Source organism: Macrotis lagotis, chromosome X (genome assembly GCF_037893015.1).
Source record: "Macrotis lagotis isolate mMagLag1 chromosome X, bilby.v1.9.chrom.fasta, whole genome shotgun sequence".
Taxonomy (NCBI): Eukaryota; Metazoa; Chordata; class Mammalia; order Peramelemorphia; family Peramelidae; genus Macrotis; species Macrotis lagotis.
Genome location: NC_133666.1, coordinates 24,924,044 through 24,945,370, shown reverse-complemented (window position 1 = coordinate 24,945,370; position 21,327 = coordinate 24,924,044). Strand labels below are relative to the sequence as shown.

Genomic DNA, 21,327 nt, shown 5'->3' with positions numbered 1-21,327 from the left:
GTGCCGAATCGGGAAAGCCTGTGGCTGGGTCCTGCCATCTGCTTTCATCTTTATAAAAACCAAGGACAAGGTTTTGGGAACTGTGAACCCCCCTGGTCCTGTTTTGCAGTGTGTTCCAAAAGTCTTAGGGGTACTTTTCAACCATTTAACAAAAGGTTTTGGGGGCAGCTGGGTTGGCACAGTGGCTAGAGCATGGGCCCTGGAGTCAGGACAATGAGAGTTCAAATCCAGCCTCAGACACTTAATGATTGCCTAGCTCTGTAACCTTGGGCAAGCCACTTCACTCAATTCTTAGGAAAAAAAAAGATTTTCAACTGCAATTAGCCTTTGGGGACATCAGGTATATATAATATTGTGTTGTATGTCAGTATGTAGGCCCAGAGAATTGCATACTGAGTGTAAGTTGCCTGCAGCGTCTTAACCATGATGATTCTGGGCTCCAGATGTGTGCAAGATAACAAGTGATGGATGAATGAAGGGGGAAAGGAAAATGGGGCGATTTAACTTCACTGCTGACCCAATTTCAAGACTCAGCAGAGGGTCCCCCGGGGAGGATTTTTGGAGGGACTGGGACCAAACCATCGGATTAGGAAGACTGGAACAGTTCTATATGAGGACATGCTAGGCTGGGCCTTCCCAAGCTTTGGTGGGTGGACCATAGAGTCACTTGTAGCTGTCTGTTGTCTAAGGAACACTCTGCTAACTAATATTGTTAAAATTATGTACAAAGTAACAGTAAATGTGCTGGGTTTAAGCACAGGAAGAACAAGTCCGTGTTACATAACCTTTGGAGACTTCTGACTTCTCTTGACTGATTACAGATTTTGGAGGCAATCTTGCTTCTGGGATGTGTTTTCTTGGGAGGTGAAGTTGCCCTATTAGAGAGGGTATTTTTAGGAACAAAAATACCCAGGAAAAAACAATAATGCCTGTGTCTGTAGGATTTTAAGGTTTTGAAAGCACTTCCTTAATATGGCTCTGTGAGTTTGGTAGTGCATAGATTCTTATCCCCATTTCACAGATGGGGAAACTGAAACTTAGAGGCACAAAGTGAACTGACCAGAAAAGAAAAAGAGAGTATGATGAGGACCCTGCATTGCAGCCTCTGGCTAGTTGAAATATTTAAAGATAAAATTTAAAAGTTGACCCTACCACATTAAGGCCTGGATTTTTTTCCTATTTAGATATCAGAAAAAATGTTTTGTCATTATTAACAGCATTTATCTACCAGCTAAGATACACAGTTAAGTGAAAAGGGGTGGGCCACATTCTCCTCCAAGCTGCACTTCCTCTCTTGGAGGAAGGTGGTGCATCATCTCTTGGTGGGGGGGGTTCAAAGGTTCAAAGCACTGCTTTTTAGTTTATCAAATTGGGATTATAATCATGGTGTCTTGCCTCCCCCCTTCTGTGTTCTTCATTTCTTTCGTTTCCTTTTCCTGAGTTCCTCCTCTGGGTGCCATGCCCCTCCATTTTGCATGGTACCCCCAATCTACAACTTCATTGAAAACAACATGTATATTTTGGGAGACCAAATTTACCTGATAGGTTTAAACAAATACTTTGGGAAGGGAATGCAAGTTAATTAAGGGAAACTTGGTCTCTCCTGCTCCCAGATCCAGAATTTTAATTAGCATTATAAACTATCAGGGGGTTTTCAGATACTTCTGAAAAGTTAGCAAAAGCTCATTGAGTCAAATTGCTTTGTTATATTAAGACTTTCCTTTTTTCCTTGAGTAAAAGTTCCTGAGTGTATGTTTATAGTCTTGCCTGAGGAAGGTGGCAATTTTTAGTATTATGAAATTGGAAAACCGAATTTCACCTTCCAACTTCTAAGGACTTGGAACCTGTGGGACCTGCTTTCCCCATTGTTCTTCACTTTAGAAATAGGGCTAGAACCCAAGGGTTCCTTATTCTTTTAAGTATTCTTCCACACTGAGAAGTTCTAGAAATTACTAGGTCAAAATAAATCTTTGTATGAACATTTTTTTCTGTCATTTGACAGATGAGGAAACTGAGGCAAGCAGAGTGACTTGTCCCAGGTCACACACCTAGGAATCTTCCTGACTTCAGAAGCCACTGCAGCTTCCATCTTGATGCCTACAATTTATTTAGCCATTCCTTACTTCTACAGACTTTGAGAGATAGTGGAGTATAGGAGGAAATGACTGAACCATGACAGTCATCAGACATTGATGGGCTTCTAGTTCTTTTTTTTTCTAGTTTTTTTTTTCTTTTTAGGTTTTTGCAAGGGTTAAGTGGCTTGCCCAGGGCTAGGTCATTAATAAGTGTCGGAGGCAAGATTTGAACTCAGGTCCTCCTGATCCAGGGCCGGTGCTGTATTCACTACACTAGCTAGCCACCCCTCTAGTTCTTGTCTAACAGATGAAATGTGACAATGTGGAAATTCTGCGACAGCAGAATTTGTCTTTTTGGTATTCTTTGGACCCTCTGGTTCTTAATAACTGTTTATTGCCTGCCTGCTTGCTTAGATGAGATATTTCTTTTCTTTCTTTACTGCCCAGCAGTGGTGATCCTAAGGGTACTTCTTTGCTAGCAATGGGTGCAGTGCCTCCAATGAGAAAGGTGTTGTACCAGGTGTTAGAGATATAGATTCAAAAAAAAAAGATGGCTCCTGGCCTCAGCCACTTGTTTGCCAGCTTTTGATTTCTTCATGTTGCCTTAATACTAACATTTTTAAAATTACTAATCAAAACATAAATTTATAAAAATGATAACTCTGATTTTCTAAGAGCCTACTTAATTTACATAAATGGAAATCAGAATTTCTGCATTTTAATCATGTTCTTTAACTTTGGATTATTATCAATTAAACAGTATATTCTAGATTGTTAGAATATACTGAACATTATTCATTTTAAATTAATTAAATTATGATTTCTGCGATCTAATATTTTGGAAAGAATGACAAAAAATTCATATTAGGGGTGGTAACCCAGTTCCTGTCCTCAGAGTACTTTTCCTTGTGGAGATTCTACTTCAAAGGTGTGTGCCTTTAGGCCCCCTGGGCTGGGTCTGGTGCTTTCAGTTGGATCATACTCTTCCTTATCCCATTTGGGGCCCTCTGGGCTAACATTCTTTCTCCAACTCATTTTATAGATGAAAAAATTGAGGCAAACAGGGTCAAGTGACTTGACCAAGGGTCACACAGCTAAGTGATTTTTTTTTTACTTTCTGTCTGTTGAAATCAATTTACTTCTTTTTTTATGAGTCAACTAAGACTATTTCTCTTGTTGTTGCTGTTTACCTTGTCATCTGATCTTGTTTGTTCTTATAAATTTCAGAAAAACAGCTCTCCTTTTCAACTGAAACCTCCTCCCAAAACTTGCAGATCTGAAAAGGAAATTGATTCTGAATATGAAGAGAAAATGGTATGTGCTTTAGCTTGAGTGTGATTGAATTGGTTCATGTTTGTCTTAGTGTAGTGGAAGGGAGCGAATAAAAGTGTGAGATGATAAGAGAATCAAATAATTTCCCAGGAGCCCTAAGATCCCTTGTGGTTCCAAACTTCTTTGGTTCTACGTTCTATACCAGTGCTGCTCTATTCCCCCCAAAAGCTGCTCCCCAGTTTTCTAGTAGAGGACAGTAAAACTGAAGTTATGACTTGCTTTCTATGTCTCTTTTCTAAGACCCCATTGGACCTCACTGTAGCAACATTAAATAATAATAGCCAGGGTTTTCATAATAATGACCAGCATTTTCAAAGCTCTTTACTTGGGGGATCTCTTTCTGAGTCCTATAGCAACCCTTCAGGGTAGTTGCTGTTATTAGCCCTATTTTAAAGCTGAGGAAACTGACACATTCCCAGAACACTTTTTGGTGTATTTTTTGTGAGTGAATTGTAGTAAGTTGAAAGAAATATCATGGTCTAGGTGAGTTATGTTCCTAGGGAAAGGTAACTTTCTGTTTTCCACATTTCTCAGATTACATTTTCATTTTCATGTATTAGAATCCATTGGGAGAGGGGGACTTCAATTTTGACTAGTTTCTCAACTGAAGCTCCCAGGGTTGCTGTGAGGATTAGAGGAGATGATAATTGTAATGGGCACTTACATTGTAAGTACTTCATAAATGTTAACTATTACTATTATTATTATCCCTGGGATCATTGAATTTCACTTTTTTTGGGGAGAGAGATAGGCTGCTAAATAAAAACATTAGCTTGGGAAAGCTAGAAGAGACAGAGAGAGAGAGAGAGAGAGAGAGAGAGAGAGAGAGAGAGAGAGAGAGAGTGTGTGTGTGTGTGTGTGTGTATGTATGGGGGGTTGTTTCAGATTGCTACTTGAAGATGATGGCATTATAGCTCTTTGTTTAGTGATGATTGCTCCCCTCAAAAAAAGGGGAAACACATTTATTTTTCTGATTTTGCCTTGTCCAGGACAGCTGATGTGAATGATGGGGGGGGGGGGTGCAAAATGAAATGGAAACATTTCCAGTTTCTTCCAGCTACTGTTTTGAATATGTTTAAATTGCAGAGTCCCACATAGGTTTTTCCGGGTGCTTTCCTTTTTGTGACCTTCCTTCCTAAATGCTCCAAGTCCCTTTGAATCTAAGAAAGACACAGCTGATCTGGCTATAGGGGAGGAGTTTTTTTTAGCAAAGGCTAATGCTGTGTTGCTCTCCTGTGGCAAGAAGCAATCTAATGTTTTGAGAATTACTCTCAGGTATTGTGATGTCTCAAGCTTTAATACACTGAATGACCTCATGAGTCATCCAAGAAGCATTTCTTAGATACCTACTAGGTGTCAGACTCTGAGCCAGAGCTCCAAAGATAGACCAAAGACAGGCCCTGTTCTTGAGCAGCTGTCTAACAGGGAAGACAGCAGGGAAAGACTTAGGTACAAAGAAACCACATAAAGGAGAAATAAGTAATCCTGCAAAGAGGGAGTAATTAAAGAGCGATCTGGAAAAGGCTTCCCAGAGAAGGTAGGATTGGAGCTGGAACTTGAAGGCAGTCAGGAAGCCAGAAAGGGGAGAAAGTGTTCCAGGTGTGGGGGACAGCCAGTGAAAATGCCTATCTGTTGGTGTAATACACACTTCCCCGTGAGTGTATCTGAATGGAGAAATGTTCGTCAATTTAGAAAATTCTGTCAAATAGCGCACTGGCCTTGGAGTCAGGAGGACCTGAGTTCAAATTTGACCCCAGACACTTGACACTGGCTGTGTGACATTGGCCAAGTCACTTCACTCCTGTTGTCTTGCAAAAAGGAAAAAAAAAGGAGGGAAATGCTATTGAAACACTTTGGAGAAGAAATAGGCTGGTATTGATTTTTTTATTTTAGATTTTTTTTTTTTTTTGCAAGGTAGTTGGCTTAAGTGGTTTGCCCAAGACCACACAGCTAGGTAATTATTAAGTGTCTGAGACTGGATTTGAACTCAGGTACTCCTGACTCCAGGGCCGGTGCTCTATCCACTGCGCCACCTAGCCACCTCTGGTATTGGTTTTAGTTATAGTCTACTCCTAAAAGAATTTAGCATATGGCATTACATTATTCATCAATAGTAATGACTTGGGGCGGCTAGGTGGCCCAGTGGATAGAGCACCGGCCCTGGAGTGAGGAGTACCTGAGTTCAAATGTGACCTCAGACACTTTGTAATTGCCTAGCTGTGTGGCCTTGGGCAAACCACTTAACCCCATTGCTTTGCAAAAACCTAAAAAAAAAAAGTAATGACTAACATTCCTAATTTCATAACAGATTTTATGAGTCTTTCAGAGAATTCGTTATTTATGTACCATTTCAAGGAACTTCTTAGCTCTGTGATCTGATTGAACTTCAGTTTTTTCCCTTGTAAAATGGTACCTCCTTGATAGGGTTGTTGAGAAGATCAAATCTGATAATGTTTGTTAGGCACTTTATAAGATAGTACATTATATATGGTGCTGGGTAAATGAGAGTAGAATTCAAGTTTCATTAGTTTGGAATTGAAAAATACCACGTTGTTTTTTTCAGAAAGTTGATTTTCTTTTGGTCTTAACTATTGAAGAAGGCTGTGCTGCTTGTTTTCAGGGGTTTATGAAGTCATTCAAGTGAGTGGGTTATTAACTTAATTGATCTGAAAAGATCATAGGATCATAGATTGAGAGCTGGAAGGGACCTCAGAGGTAATGCAGCAGGATAACCCTTATTTTCCAGGGAAAGTAACCTGTCAAGCTCACATAGGCAATAAATGTCCGAGGTGGAATAATTTACTAAACATATTCCAGTGCCCTGAAAGAATGAAATGATCTTACAGTTGAAAGAGTCCCTGAATGTCATCAAATCCAATCTCTTCACATTTTGTTGGTGAAGTCATCTGGGGGAGGTCTTTATGAAGTAGCACCGATAAGTTTCTTTGACTGTTGTCTTAAAGGATTTTTAAAAATGAGAAAGAGAAAATAATTATATTATGACTTGAAGACCTTTAAAGCAAAATTTTCTTGTTTCTAACAATGATTAAAAGATGTTATAAATGTGTTATTTTTCTTTCTAGAAAACAGATCGAGCAAAAAGATTTGAATTTCTATTAAAGCAGACCGAGCTTTTTGCTCATTTCATTCAGCCTGCAGCCCAGAAATCACCAACATCCCCTCTGAAGGTGAAAGTGGGACGTCCCCGAGTGAAGCGTGATGAAAAGCAATGCCTTCTCTCAGCTGGGGAGTATGTTTGCATCTTTCTCTTTTTAGTCATATGTTAGACAGTCCCATATGAGTAGATTGTGGTAAGTTTAGTTATGATGCTATGGAGCTGGCAAGAACTCTTTCCACCAGAAGTTCTGAAGTCAGACTTAATGATGATTTATTTCAGGATTAGCCATAATGCAGATGTGTCCAAATAAATTTCAGAGGAGACAAGGAAGTCATCATTCATTTATTTTTAAAGCCCAAGTTCAGATTGAACATGAAGGCAGGTAGTTCTCTCGTTGTCCCTTTCAGTTATCGCCACAGACGGACGGAACAAGAAGAAGATGAAGAACTGTTGTCTGAAAGTCGAAAGACATCGAATGTTTGTGTTCGATTCGAAGTGTCTCCATCATGTGAGTACTACATAGCCTCAATGATTTTTTTCCGGGTTGGTTTAAGGATGACATTACTTGGTGCCATTAAGAGAAAGATACTTTATGGTAAGATGGTTGATCTAATTTTAATTTGCAGATGTCAAAGGAGGAACTCTGCGAGATTATCAGGTTAGGGGCCTGAACTGGATGATCTCACTTTATGAAAATGGAGTTAATGGCATTCTGGCTGATGAAATGGTAAGGAACCAAAGGAACTGGTGGCAAAACAGTGAGTCCTGGATTCCCTCTCTTTTCAAATTCATTTTTATTGTTATTGTTTGTTTTTACTGTGCCTACATTTCCCCCCTGAATCTGTCCCTCTCCCACCTTCCAGAGAGTCATCCCTTATAACGAGGAATTTTTGTTTTGTTTTGATTTTTGGCAAGATAGTGAGGTTAAGTGACTTGCCCAAGGTCGCACAGCTAGGAAAAAGAAATTTTTTGAAGAGGAATAAGAAGAAAACTAATTGAGCAAAACCAATGATCACATTAAAGAAATCTGACCTTAAGTTCAGTATTCTTTATCTGTTGAGCCCCACTTTTGCCAAGGAGTGGGGGAGGAGCTATCTTCTGTTTTTTTTTTTTCTGGGGTCAGACTTGTTCTTTATAATGTGGTGATATGCAGTTTCATTTATTTTGGGTTGGTTGTTCTTTTTATTTATAATGTTGTAGTCATTTGTGTGTCTTTTTCCTTTTACTACTAGCCCTAATTTTATATTGGTTCAGGTGAATCTCCCAACGCATAGATGATGTATTTATCACGATGGTTGGTTTTTGCTGCATTCTAACATTCCATTATTTTCATGTACCATAATTTGTTTAACTATTCTTCAGGCAATAAGCATCTACTCTGATTCCAGTTCTGGGCTGTTATGAAGAGTGATGCTTTGAATAGTTTGATATAGATTGAGCCTTCTTTTTTGTCAATAACTTCCTTGAGATATCTGCCTAGTCACAGAATCCTTTGGGGTCATTGTAGTGACTCCCTCTCCTTTCCAAGGCTTTACATAAGACAAAATTCTGTTTAAGTTTGGGGGAAGAAATAGTTCCTGATTATGGAGAAATATGTCTATTGCCCCCAGCTGGCTATTTTATAGTGTCCTTGTGATGTAGCACAATATTAAAAGTTTGTAAAAAATAGTAAAAGTAACTTCTTGACTGATTTTCCAAACTCCAAAATTCCTGAGTTTCTCAGCAAGACCTCTTGTTCCATATGTAATATGAACAACTAGCATTTCTTTCTTTTCTTTTTTTATTAAAGATTTTATTTGAGTTTTACAATCCCCCCCAGTCTTGCTTCCCTCCCCCACCCCACCCCCACGGAAAGCAATCTATCAGTCTTTATTTTGTTTCCATGTTGTACCTTGATCCAAATTGGTTGTGATGAGAGACAAATCATATCCTTAGAGAAGAGACAAGAAGTCTAAGAGATAACAAGATCAGACAATAAGATACCAGTTTTTTTTCTAAATTAAAGGTAATAGTCCTTGCTCTTTGTTCAAACTCTGAGTTCTTTCTCTGGATACAGATGGTATTCTCCATCTCAGACAGCTCCAAATTGTCCCTGATTTCTAAAGTGCTTAAAAGCTTGTAAAGTGCTTAACAAATATGATTTCACTTGATTATCATGACAACCCAGTGTGTTATTATTCCCATTTTGCAGGTGAGAGAATTGAGGTTCTGAGAACCAAAGTGACTTGTCCAGGGTTAAGTGAAAGAGGCAGGTTTCCTGCCTTCTTTAACCTATACTATGGGGTTTCCTTTCCCTTGTCTTGGTTCTGTTTTAGAGCTGCAGGGAAGACCCAGAATTTGATATACAAAGATGAATCTGTAAATAACCAGCAGATTTTGAGGTAGCATCATCTCAAGGTTGGGTACTAGACAAAAGAAATGACATCTTATTATAAAAAGGAATGGGGCTATTTGATCTGGTTAATCTAGTGGTGCTCCAATATGATCTGGTGGAGGCCATATTGATTTCTGAGGTCACAGAATTTATAATTTTCTTTGTTTCTCCAGTGCCTAAGCACAACTCCTTGTAGACAGTTGGTGCTTAATTGAGTTGAACGAAGTCTACATGGTCATTTTCTGAAATAGTGGAGTTCAAAGAACCTTTTGATAATAAGCTGTGTGAAAGAGACTGCTCCCATAAGTGATGGTCTATCTTTCACCTGGACTATATTGTAAGACTGTGGCTTAGCTGTGCCAGAGCCTTCAGGACTCTTGCATCACCTTAAGGGTGCCTCTGGGAGGCCTTCAGTGGGCATACTTTCAGTTATTGGATTCTGGAGCCATGCTTCAATCTTTTCTAACCAAAGAAGTCTTGGAATGTCCCCTCTATAATTCCAGTATAATGTAATAGCCTATTTCTCCCTCCCCCTACCTAGCCTGTTGGTTTGTATATAGTATTTATATACGTGATGCCTCTTGGATTGGATCGAATGTGTTGAAAATTCTTCCACTCCAATGTCTCCTGGCTTCTTGTTGCAGTTCTCTTTTGTTGATTCAGGAAATACTAAGAATCTAGGAATCAAAGTTGACTTTTTCCCCTTGATGTATTTTTAATTGTTTTTTCCTTCTACATGTGGGAGAATGGGCAAATATTCAGTTCCATTGTTAGTGCTGATAACATGTTTCATTATTTTAAGTTTTATGACTTTTCTCTTCTTGTGTTGCTAATGCAGGGTCTTGGAAAAACATTACAAACTATTGCATTGCTTGGCTATCTAAAACACTATCGCAACATTCCTGGACCTCACATGGTTTTGGTTCCCAAGTCTACTCTACACAACTGGATGAATGAATTTAAACGCTGGGTGCCCTCTCTCCGGGCTGTTTGTCTCATTGGGGACAAGGATGCAAGAGTAAGTAAGAACTAGGTATATCCAAATCTAATGGTGCTTGGAAAAACCAGTATGTTCATGTTGTAGTTTTGGGGCTGCTCCTATTCCTCCTAGTAACTACACAACTAGCTGAACAGTGCTACACACCTTTTCTTTTGCTTTAGAATTGTATTATTGCTATCTTGTGTTTCTCTAGTACTTTAATTTGTTAATTAAAATAAAATCCCTCCTCCCCACAACAGAGAACTATTCATTATAATGAAGACTAAAAAGGAAAGATGGGAAAAATAGTTCAGTAAAAACTAACCAACACAGCAACCAACTCTGTTATTATCCACACACACACATATCCCCCGACCTGTGCAAAGAAGGGAGGGTGCTGTGCACTCTCATATCTCTCCTTTAGGGTCATGCTAAGGCATTGGAATCCCACAGTGCTCAGCTTCTTTTTTTTTCACCTACTTTCTTGCCATTTACATTGTGGTAGTCAATATTTATCTTGTTTTCCTGGTTTGGTTTCCTTCTACTTCCATCCATCCATATGACTCCTCTCATACACAATTCATTTTTTTAAACTAGTGGATAATTAGTCTAAACATTTTAAAATTGAACTCATGTTTAGCTATTTGCTGTATCTTACCAGAATGGGCGTGTCTATTCCTCAAAATGTTATCTTTGGCTCAAGTGTTGATGTTAGCTTGAAATAAGCAGTATTTTAGGCATTTGAAGCCAAAAACTACTTTGTAAATGTATATGACTTGGACATTTGCTGTGCTGCTTGGCTTAGATTTGATTTCATTTGCAAGGGAAGAATATTTTTATTTATAACTGGGTAGCCTGGTGCATTGCAATTGTTTCCCAGTTTTGTCTGGCTCCTTCTTACCTTTCAAGAGATATTGCACACTGCTATCTTTCTCTCATTCTACATTCAAGCTAGACTTTCCTGCTTCTGGTTTCCTGAGTATAGTATTCCATCTCCCACCCTCATGCTTTGGCACAGAGTATGCCTCTTTGCCTGGAATGTACCCCTCCCCAACCCCTTTGTTGTAGAGTGCTTAGCTCTCTTCAAGGCTTAACTCAGGTGCCACCCCCTGAGGAAAGCTTTCCTGATTTGCCCAGCTGTTAATACTCTTTTTACTTCTCCAATTATCTTGTGGCTGGGGAGCTCCCAGTAGAATGTAAACTTCTTGAGGACACAAAGCATTTTTCCTTTTTCTCATTGTATCCTCAGCACTTAAACCAGTGCCTTATGTGTATTAGGTGTTCAATAGAAGTCCTTGTTAAATTGCATCGAATTTGTCTTAGGAATATGGAATATGACTATAGAAGTATGTAGAATCATTCAATCATAGATTTAGAACTGAATGGCACCTTAGGGCTTTCTTGCTAATCCATTCCTTTCATTTTACTGGGGAAACTGACCAGAGAGGGGAAGTCACATGCCTTAAGTCACATGAGTAGTAAGTGGCAGAGCCAGAGTTCTAACCCAAATCTGAATCCAGCACTTTTTATTTTTAGACACCAGTCTTATAGTTTGATAATGTACATAGATGAAGCATGGAACAGTCACGGGCAGAGCCAAGGTGGCAGAGTAGCATGAAGAAGAAAACCCAACTCCTCCACAAAGATCAAGAAAATGTGTCCAACCAAATTCTGATTAGGGAAATCCAAGAAAAAATTAACACTAAGTCATTTTGAATAGACCAAATTGATAGAGGGAGATGGAAGAGAGATTCGTGATCCCAGAGGATGGGATCTGGCCAGGAGTGTGCCACAAGGAAGCCTTTCTGCCTAGGAGCTAAAAGAAGCTGAAGCTGTGTCCAAGACAAGACAGGATCTGAGATTCTTGATCTTGTGTAGAGATTGGGAGCAAGTGGCATTTGACAACTCTGTCACTTACTACCCAGCTCTGGATTGAGGAGACTGCATCCAGGGACAGCATTCTGGACTATGGAGCAGTCTCAGACTCTTGACTATATACTGTGTATATTATACCTAGGCTGTGTACTGAGCAGGAAATAAGTTCAGACTAAAGCAGTAGTGGTGTTACTCTGATGCCAGGAGCAGGGCAGAGTCTCAGTTCCAGCCTGCAGCCCAATCTGAAGCCTGCACAGTAATCACCATAGCAGGAATCCCAGCCCAAGCAGGAGTTTGCAGTTCTGTGCCTCAGAATCAGAAGAGCTTCCTTGCTGGCTTCTAGTGATTTAGTCCAAAATCAGTCTATTGGAACTTGGATCAAGACTTTGCTGAACCCAGAGCAGGAGAGCAGCAATCACATTTTGTTAACCTGTATCACACCAAAAACTTGTGAGTTCTGAGTTTGAGTTATTCCTGAGTTCCAGTAATACAACACTTAGTACCCCAAGAAAACAGGAGCTCAGGCCAGATAGCCCTCTACCTCAAAGTGTACAGAACCCAGTCTGGGAGAAGGAGCAAATCAAAAAGGATGCCATCATAAAGCACTATTAGAGTGATAAGAAGCCTTAAGACACAAACTTAGAAAAAGAGAATAACTAAAATAACTATAGACAAAGTTTCAAAGAAATATGCATCCTGGAAATAAACTCAAGCAGAATTCTTGGAATAAATGAAACAAGAGTTATAAAAGAACTAAAAAATGATTATTTTTTAGGTTTTTTTGTAAGGCATATGGGGTTAAGTGGCTTGCCCAAGGCCACACAACTAGGTAATTATTAAGTGTCTGAGACTGGATTTGAACCCAGGTACTCCTGACTCCAAGGTTGGTGCTTAAAATCTTATTTTTCATCTAAGTAAAAGAGTATGTTTTTTTATTTTATATCACCTTCACTTTTGAATATATCCTTCCTCTCTGTCCTACCCAGAGAACCATTCCTTTTAATGAAGACAACAAATTGATGTGGGGGAGGAGCAGATTAGCACCATTCATTGAAGAAGTCTGGCAGTTTATGCATTGTACCCCATATAGGCCTCCACCTCTACATAGAAAATAAGGAATTCTAACAGTATTTCATTTTGCCTCCTTTATGAATTTCTCCTGTAGTTGTAGCTAATTCTTTCGAACTTTATTTTCTTGAATGCCAATTCTGATTTCTCATTTGGTACTGAGGAGCTAGTCTAATTGTGGTGGTTCCATTATTCTGGAGGGACTTAAATAACTGATATTATAACTGATGCCTAAACAAGAATGCTTTCCACAGCATTCCAAACAAATAAGCAGATGGGGGATGGTGGGGCATTGGAGGAGGTCCCAGACCTCCTAAAAAGAAGCTCTCTACACTGTTGGATAACCTTTAATTGTTTGGATGTTTTCCCCCAGATATTAAACCTTAAGTACCTCTTTGTCACTTTTCTATATTATTCTTCATTCTGCCCTCTGGGGTCAGACAGAACATGACTTCTGAGATCTCTTCCATCTCCAGATCTGTACTTTATATAACTAAATCTGTCTTCTAGGTATTTGACTTTCAAATACTTGAAAACTGCTCTTAGTGTCTCTTACCCCATACCCCCCACCTAGCCACCTCCTTAGACTTTCTGTACACCTCTTTTAATGTCTACATTATCTTTTAATTATTTAAAATAGCATTCACTTATATGGCTACCATAAAAAGTTGTGAACTTAGTCTGAGCTCACTATTCACAAGAGCTCCTGGACTAATTTGAGTGTCTCTCTATACTCTGCCCCCTTGTTCTTCTTTGAACTCAAGTGTAAGACTTTACATGTCCCCATCATCTGTTCATTTTCTTAGATTTAGTATAGTGCTACAGTCTTAAGATTTCTTTTTATTCTCACTGTCATCCCATATGTTAGCTATCCCTTTTATCTTTTGATCACCTGTATATCTGATAAATATGCCTCTCTTCCTTTATCTAAGTTGTTGATAATAAAATTAAATAGTCCAGGGTCAAATCATGGATACCTTTTGTGAGTTAATAGCAATATCCTTCCAAGTTGATACTGATCCATCAATGATTATTTTTTGGATCCATTATGAAAGCACTTTTAAATAATTATTATTGTACAACTGTCTCATCTATAAGTCTCTGTCTCTTCTTTATGAGAATTTACCAAATGTGTTGTTAAATTTGACAGTGATGATAAGAACAGGTAGCAATAGCAATATATCATCACAATACAGACAGAGATTGTAATTCATCTGTATCTTGCTTTCTAGTTTCTTAAATGCATAATGATTTAGTTTAGGTGTTTTTCCCTAAGATTTTACATTATTTTATGAGGTGATTCTGCTTCCAATCTTGTCATCTTTCTTTGCAGTATTTTGTCAAGGAGTTTATCCACATTGGTGTTGCCCTGACTTGTTCTGCTTGGCAATGAGATCAAGGCTTTACTGACTGAAAAAATATGGAGACTCTTTCGACTTCTTTGTTCTGGTGGTGTTTTTTTTAAAATATTAGTTAAGCTTTTCTAAGAAAGAGCAGTCAATGTCTTTTATCCATTTCCTATAGTCCTATAGAAATATATAGTTATATATTACCTATAGGATATGTAAATATGTGTATATTATATATATATGTATGTATATCTTTTCAAAAGTTTATTTACATTGATTGGGTAGGAGTTGTTATAATTACACTTAATATCTTTTCCATATCCTTTGTTTTAATTTGGAGTTTATTTGGACATCTGTCCAGGTCATAGGGTTCAAACTAGAAACACAGATGGTAATGTCTGAAATAACTCAAACGTTGGTAACCTGTTATTTTCTTTCCAGAATATTAGTTTCAGGTTTTGAGATGTTTCTCATTCTTCCAATTCTCATATTTAAAAAAATCCTAATTTTGGAATGGTGTTGGGGAGACATCTAGCCTTTTTTGGAAAGCAATTTTGAAGTGATGTGGAAAAAGTGACTACAATGTCCATCTCTGTCTCTTTTTTTTTTTTGAGATTTTTTTTCAAGGCAATGGGGTTAAGTGGCTTGCCCAAGGCCACACAGCTAGGTAATTATTAAGTGTCTGAGGTCGGATTTGAACCCAGGTACTCCCGACTCCAAGGCCGGTGCTCTATTGACTGCGCCACCTAGCCGCCCCTCTTTTTTGTTTCTTAAAGATTTTATTCATTTTGAGTTTTACAGTTTTTCCCCTAATCTTACTTCCCTCCCCCTCCCCCCACAGAAGGCAATTTGCTAGTCTTTACATTATTTCCATGGTATACATTGATCCAAATTGAATGTAATGAGAGAGAAATCATATCCTTATGATAGAAACATAAAGTATAAGAGATAGCAAGATCACACAATAAGATATCAGTTTTTTTTCTAAATTAAAGGCAATAGTCCTTGGTCTTTGTTCAAACTCCACAGTTCTTTCTCTGGATACAGATGGTATTCTCCATCGCAGACAACCCCAAATTGTCCCTGATTGTTGCACTGATGGAATGAGTGAGTCCATTAAGGTTGATCATCACCTCCATGTTGCTGTTAAGGGTGTACAGTGTTTTTCTGGTTCTGCTCATCCCGCTGAGCATCAGTTCATGCAAATCCCTCCAGACTTCCCTGAATTCCCATCCCTCCTGGTTTCTAATAGAACAATAGTGTTCCATGAATGTCCATGTCTCTTGACATGCTTAGCAATATACCCTAAGGAAGTAAATGATAAAAAGAAAGGAAAGGTTCCATGTGCCCCCAGACATTTATAGCAGCAGTTTTGGAAACAAAACAGAAACCCATGAAAACCTTCTGTTCCCAGAAGAACATTGTGCACCATAACATTGTATGCCATTATAGACTTGCTCATTTCATCAGTGCAGCAACAATCAGGGACAGTTTGGGGGTATCTGCGATGGAGAATACCATCTGTTTCCAGAGAAGGAATTGTGGAGTTTGAACAAAGACTATTACCTTTAATTTAAAAAAAGTCATCTTATGTAATTTTGCTATGTCTTATACTTTATTTCTTCCTTGAGGGTATGTTTTCTCTCTCAATACATTCAATTTTGATCAATGTATAGCATGGAAACAGTGTAAAGACTATCAGATTGCCTTCTGTGGAAGATGGGGGGGGAGGGAAGCAAGATTAGGGGGAAAATTGTAAAATTCAGAAATTAAAAAATTAATTAAAAAAAACCCCTTTTATTCCTTCCACCTGATTGACCATTGCCCCTGCTCTGACAACACTTTCCTCCCTTTTTAACCTCAACCCATTAGTTGGCCATGTTAGTTTTCCACTGTCCTCAGCTCTGGAATCCCTGCAGCCACTCTTCTTTTGTTAAACCTAGGACCTGGGTTTCTACCACAGTCTTCCTCTTCTACTCCTTATCATGAGCCACTGAAGAAGCTAGAGGATATCTTACGACAGCACTAATGTGCTACATTATCCAGCCTCAACTAGGTCCTCACTGGAATAAGACAATCTCATTGAATTCCATTTCATTTCCTTCAGAACTTATTTTAGACATTTTCTTCCTTCCTCAAGCCTTCTCAACCCTCTTTCTCTTTCCTCAACTGAAGACCTTGCTTCTACTGAGAAAATTGAAAACATTCAGTGTGAACTCCCTCTTTTCTCATTTTATTCATCTCAAATCCCTTTGATTTCATCTTCTACTTGCTCCTTTCCTCAATCTCTAATGAAAAGATGGCCTTTCTCTTTGCTGAAAGAACCTTTCTTCTTATATCCTTCATCTCATCTCACTGCTCTCATCTTTTCCAGCAAATTTGATCTTCCCTTCTACCCCATCCTCAACTTTTCCCTCTCAGTTGCTTTCTTTCCTATTGTTTTCAAATATGGCCAACTCTTCTCTATCCTTAAAAAACTTTAACTAGAACTTGCCATCCTCTCATGCCATTGTTCTATGTTTCGCCTCCTTTTCTTAGTCAAATTTCTAAAAAATATTCAGTTTCTGCTGCCCTTTGTTACTCTTCCATAACTCCTTATCATAACTTGACTTATGACCTCAGGACTCAATGAAAATACTCTACAAAATGACTAATAATCTTTTTAAATTGTCAAATCTGATAGTCTTGGTCCAGCCCTAACCCTATCTGATACATTTGACCACCATTTACTACCCTCTCCTCTTGGATACAGTCCTCTTACTGGGTTTCTGTGACACTATTTTCTCTCAGTTTGTCACCCCCAATTTAAAGACTTCTATGGGCATTCCATCAGGTTTTGGCCTCAACTCTCATCTCTTTGCTCTATTAGACACATTTCCTGTCATTGACTTTATATACTTCCATGGGTTAACTATTATTGCTATTAAGGTGATTCCTAGATCTGTGATTCAGCCCCTGTTGCTCCTCTGAGGATTTACAACTGGATATGCAGGAGAAGTATTAAGCTCAGACTGTTGAAAGATGAACTTATCTTTCTACTCCTAGATCTTCCCTCCTTCAAATTTCTTAATTTCTCTCAAAGGCACCATCTTCTTTCTAGTCTCCCAGGTTCATTCCTAGAATTATCCTTGATTTCTCACTCTACTTCTGTAATCATTTACCATATCTTGCTATTTCTACCTTCATAACATCTATAACCAATACTTCCTCTCTACTCATACAACTAGCCATAACCTGCATTCAGGTCGTGGTCGCCTCTCAAATGGACATTTTGCCATTTTAACTTTCACATTTGTCTTTTAATTGTTTTCTCTGCCCCAAGTCTCTCCTCATTCCAATCCATGTTACACATTGATGTGAAAGCCATTTTTCATAAATGCCCATCTAACCATGTCATTTCCTTATTCAGTTAATTCCAGTGGCTTCCATCACTTTTTTTTGCAAGGCAAATGGGGTTAAGTGGCTTGCCCAAGGCCACACAGCTAGGTAATTATTAAGTGTATGAGGCTGGATTTGAACTCAGGTTCTCCTGACTCCAGGGCCAGTGCTCTATCCACTATGCCACCTAGATGCCCCCCTTCCATCACTTTTAAGGTAAAATATATACTCCTCAGTTTAGCTTTTAAAGCCTTACATTTTATATGATTCTAACCTAGTTTCCTAGAATAATTGGACATCACTCCCCCTCTTATGTTGTGGGATTTAGCCATACTGATCTCTTAATTCATCATACGAGGTGTTCCAACTCTCATCTCTGTGCCTGAATATGCTTCCTCTTTTTTATCACAGAAGTTCTCTCTCTTCCTTTAAGATGCAACTCATGATCCATCTTATTTTTTTCTCTGAGAATTAAAAACATTTTTTTCTCAAATACACATAAGTAACATTTTTAGCATTCGTTTATAAAAATTCCAAGTTTCAAATTCTGTCCCTCTCTTCCTTTTCTCCCTCACTTTGAGAAGGCAGGCAATTTGATCTAGAAAAGAAATTAAAGACCAAAAAATACAAAACTAATATAGAAAGTTAAAAAGTATGTTTTGATCTGCCTTCTGACTCCATCAGTTCTTTCTCAGGAGGTAGATAGCAATTTTATCATGAGTCCTTTGGTTTGCTCAGAATAGCTAAGTCATTCACAGTTGATCATCTTACAATCTTGCTCTTACTGTGTACAAAGTTCTCCTGCTTCTTCTCACTTCTTTTTGCATCAGTTCATTTAAATTTTTTTTTGTTTCCTGAAATCATCCTGCTCATCATTTCTTTTTTTTTTTTAGGTTTTTTTCCCCCAAGGCAAATGGGGTTAAGTAGCTTGCCCATGGCCACACAGCTAGGTAATTATTAAGTGTCTGATACTGTATTTGAACTCAGCTTCTTCCGAGTCCAGGGCCGGTGCTCTATCCACTACACCACTACGCCACCCCTGCTCATCATTTCTTTTGGCATAATAGTATTTCATTGCAATCATATATCACAACTTGTTCAACCATTTCCCAATTGATTGACATCTCAATTTCCAATTCTTTTCTACCACAAAAAATAACTGCTATAAATAATTTCATACAAGTAAATCCTTTCCCCCTTTTTTTTTATCCCTTTTGATATAGACCTATTAGTGATATTGTTGGGTTGAAGGGTATACAGTTTTATATCCCCTTTCCAATAGTTGCAAATTGCTCTTCAGAATGGTTGAATTACCTCACAACTCAATACCATGCACTGTCTTCTGCCTGAAGACTTTGCTGTTTACCCTAAACTGCTTGTGTCCTCCCTCTTAAACTATTTGTATTTAACTACTTTGTAATTTATTCATGTTATATATTTTACATGTACTTGAGCTCTCTCCCATTTGAATGTAAGCTCTTTATAAGTAGGGATTGTTTTTATCCCTACCACAGTGCCTGCTGGCACACCATGGGTGCTTAATTAATACTTCTTGATTGATTAATTGGTAAATGGCTAAAATAAGTTGTGGTTCATAAATGTACTGAGTCATTGCTGTGCTGTTAGAAATGATGAATACAGGGGGTGGCTAGGTTGCACAGTGGATAGAGCACCGGCCCTGGAGTCAGGAGTACCTGAGTTCAAATCCGGCCTCAGACACTTAATAATTACCTAGCTGTGTGGCCTTGGGCAAGCCACTTAACCCCACTGCCTTGCAAAAAAAATGATGAATATGAAGAATTTGGAGAAGCATGGGAAGACTTACATGAACTGATGTAGAGTGAAGTGAGCAGAGCCATGAAAACAATATATATGATGTAAATGAAAGAGCAGTGAGAAATAAAACCCCCAAAAGAACACTATGAAATTTTGTTGGTCATGCTTAACTGTGAAGAGATGATGATCAAATGAACCTCTCCTTTTTTTTCAGAATGGGTACTATGGCTGTGGAACACTATATGTATTATCAGATTTAGTTTACATAAGGTGCTTTGTTTTCCTGAATAGCCCTTTTCCCTTTGCTTTTTTATTCTTTGTTACATAGGATAATTGTGAATTGGGGAAGGTGAAGGCCTTGTTTGTCCTTCATTTTCTCTCCTCTCCTCTCCTCTCCTCTGCTCTTTTTGCAAGGCAGTGGGACTAAGTGACTTGCCCAAGGTCAAAAAGCTAGGTAATTATTAAATGTCTGAGGCCGGATTTGAACTCAGGTCTTTCTGACTCCATGGTCAGTGCTTGTCCACTGCACCATCTAGCTAGCCCACTTTGTCCTTAATTTTCTTTTTTTTTTTTTTTTTAGGTTTTTTTGCAAGGCAAATGGGGTTTAACTGGCTTGCCCAAGGCCACACAGCTAGGTAATTATTAAGTGTCTGAGACCAGATTTGAACCCAGGTACTCCTGACTCCAGGGCTGGTGCTTTATCCACTGCGCCACCTAGCCGCCCCATACCAACTGGTTTTGTAACAACACAGTGACAGCATCTGATAGTATGGTTATAGAAAATCTTAGTTTAGTGTTATTTTTGTTAATATTATAACAATTGATTACATTATTGTCATCAATTTGTTCCATGGTTTAGCTCAGTTTGCCCTATATCAGTTCATATAAGTCTTCCCATGCTTCTCTGTTGTCTGTTTGGTATTATTTCTTTTTTTTTTTATCATTTGCTCAATTTATTTAAACAAATCAACTTAGAAATGTCACTGAATTAAACAAAACTGAACATGTAAACATACTGCCATGTTCCTGAAACAGATGTTAACACCTATATAAAAGTTAGCAATCACTACTAGGAAAGCAGATCATTGATAAAGGCCAATCTTCCACAAAACTAAAGTAATTTTGTTTCTCCACCCTTCCTAGCATTCATAAGTCATTACTAACAAACTGCAGTCAAGTAAAATAAGACTATATTGGATGGTTGGATCAGTATTTGGTATTCTTCTTGCACAGGAATATTATATTATGTTCATATACCATGACTTGTTTAGTTATTATTACCCATTTGATTAATACCTACTTTGTTTCTATTTCTTGTCAATCAGAAGAAGTACCATTCTAATTATTTTGGTATATATGAGACTTAATTTTTTGTGTTTGATGTCCTTGGAATTTTTACCTAATATTGCCATTGCTGGATAAAAGGATTTGAATAGTTTAGTTTCTCTTCTTACAAAATTCCATATTATTTAGGAGAATTATCAGATTCACAACTCCACCAACAGTGTATTGTTAATTAGTCAGTAGACATGTATTAAATCCCTACTATATAGTAGGCACTATGCTAAACTCCAGGGATAAATAAAAGAGGAAAAAGATGGTCCCTGCCCTCACGGATCTCACAATCTAATTGGAGACAACAAGCAAATACATTTATACAAATAAGCTACATATTGGATGAAAAGAAAATAATTATCAGGAGAAAGACACTAGAATTAAGAGGAGTTGGACAGAGGTTCATGTAGAAGACAGGATTTTAGTTGGGACTTGAAGGAAGTCTGGGAAGCTTAAAGATCGAGGGACAGCATGCCAGGCATAGGGGACAGCCAGAAAAAAATGTTTGGAGTCAAGAGGTAGAAGTTCTTATTTGTAGGACAGCCTGAAGGTCAGTATTACTGGATGGAAGAGTATGGAAGGGAATAAGCTACAAGAAGACTAGAAAGATAGGAGGGAGTTGTTATAAAAAATTTTGAATGCCAAGGAGGGGATTTTTATTTGATTCT

The 21,327-nt window shown here is 38.3% G+C and overlaps 1 protein-coding gene across 3 annotated transcripts in view; it reads left to right on the top strand.

Annotated features, from left to right (window-relative positions):
* SMARCA1 (SNF2 related chromatin remodeling ATPase 1) overlaps positions 1–21,327 on the top strand; it is a 110,559-nt gene that overhangs the window by 1,381 nt on the left and 87,851 nt on the right. For all 3 annotated transcript variants that reach the window (XM_074207815.1, XM_074207817.1, XM_074207816.1), the window contains exons 2-6: positions 3,303–3,389; positions 6,491–6,657; positions 6,933–7,033; positions 7,152–7,252; positions 9,738–9,917. In XM_074207815.1, the coding sequence (XP_074063916.1) occupies positions 3,303–3,389; positions 6,491–6,657; positions 6,933–7,033; positions 7,152–7,252; positions 9,738–9,917 (636 nt within the window). The remainder of the gene's footprint in view (positions 1–3,302; positions 3,390–6,490; positions 6,658–6,932; positions 7,034–7,151; positions 7,253–9,737; positions 9,918–21,327) is intronic.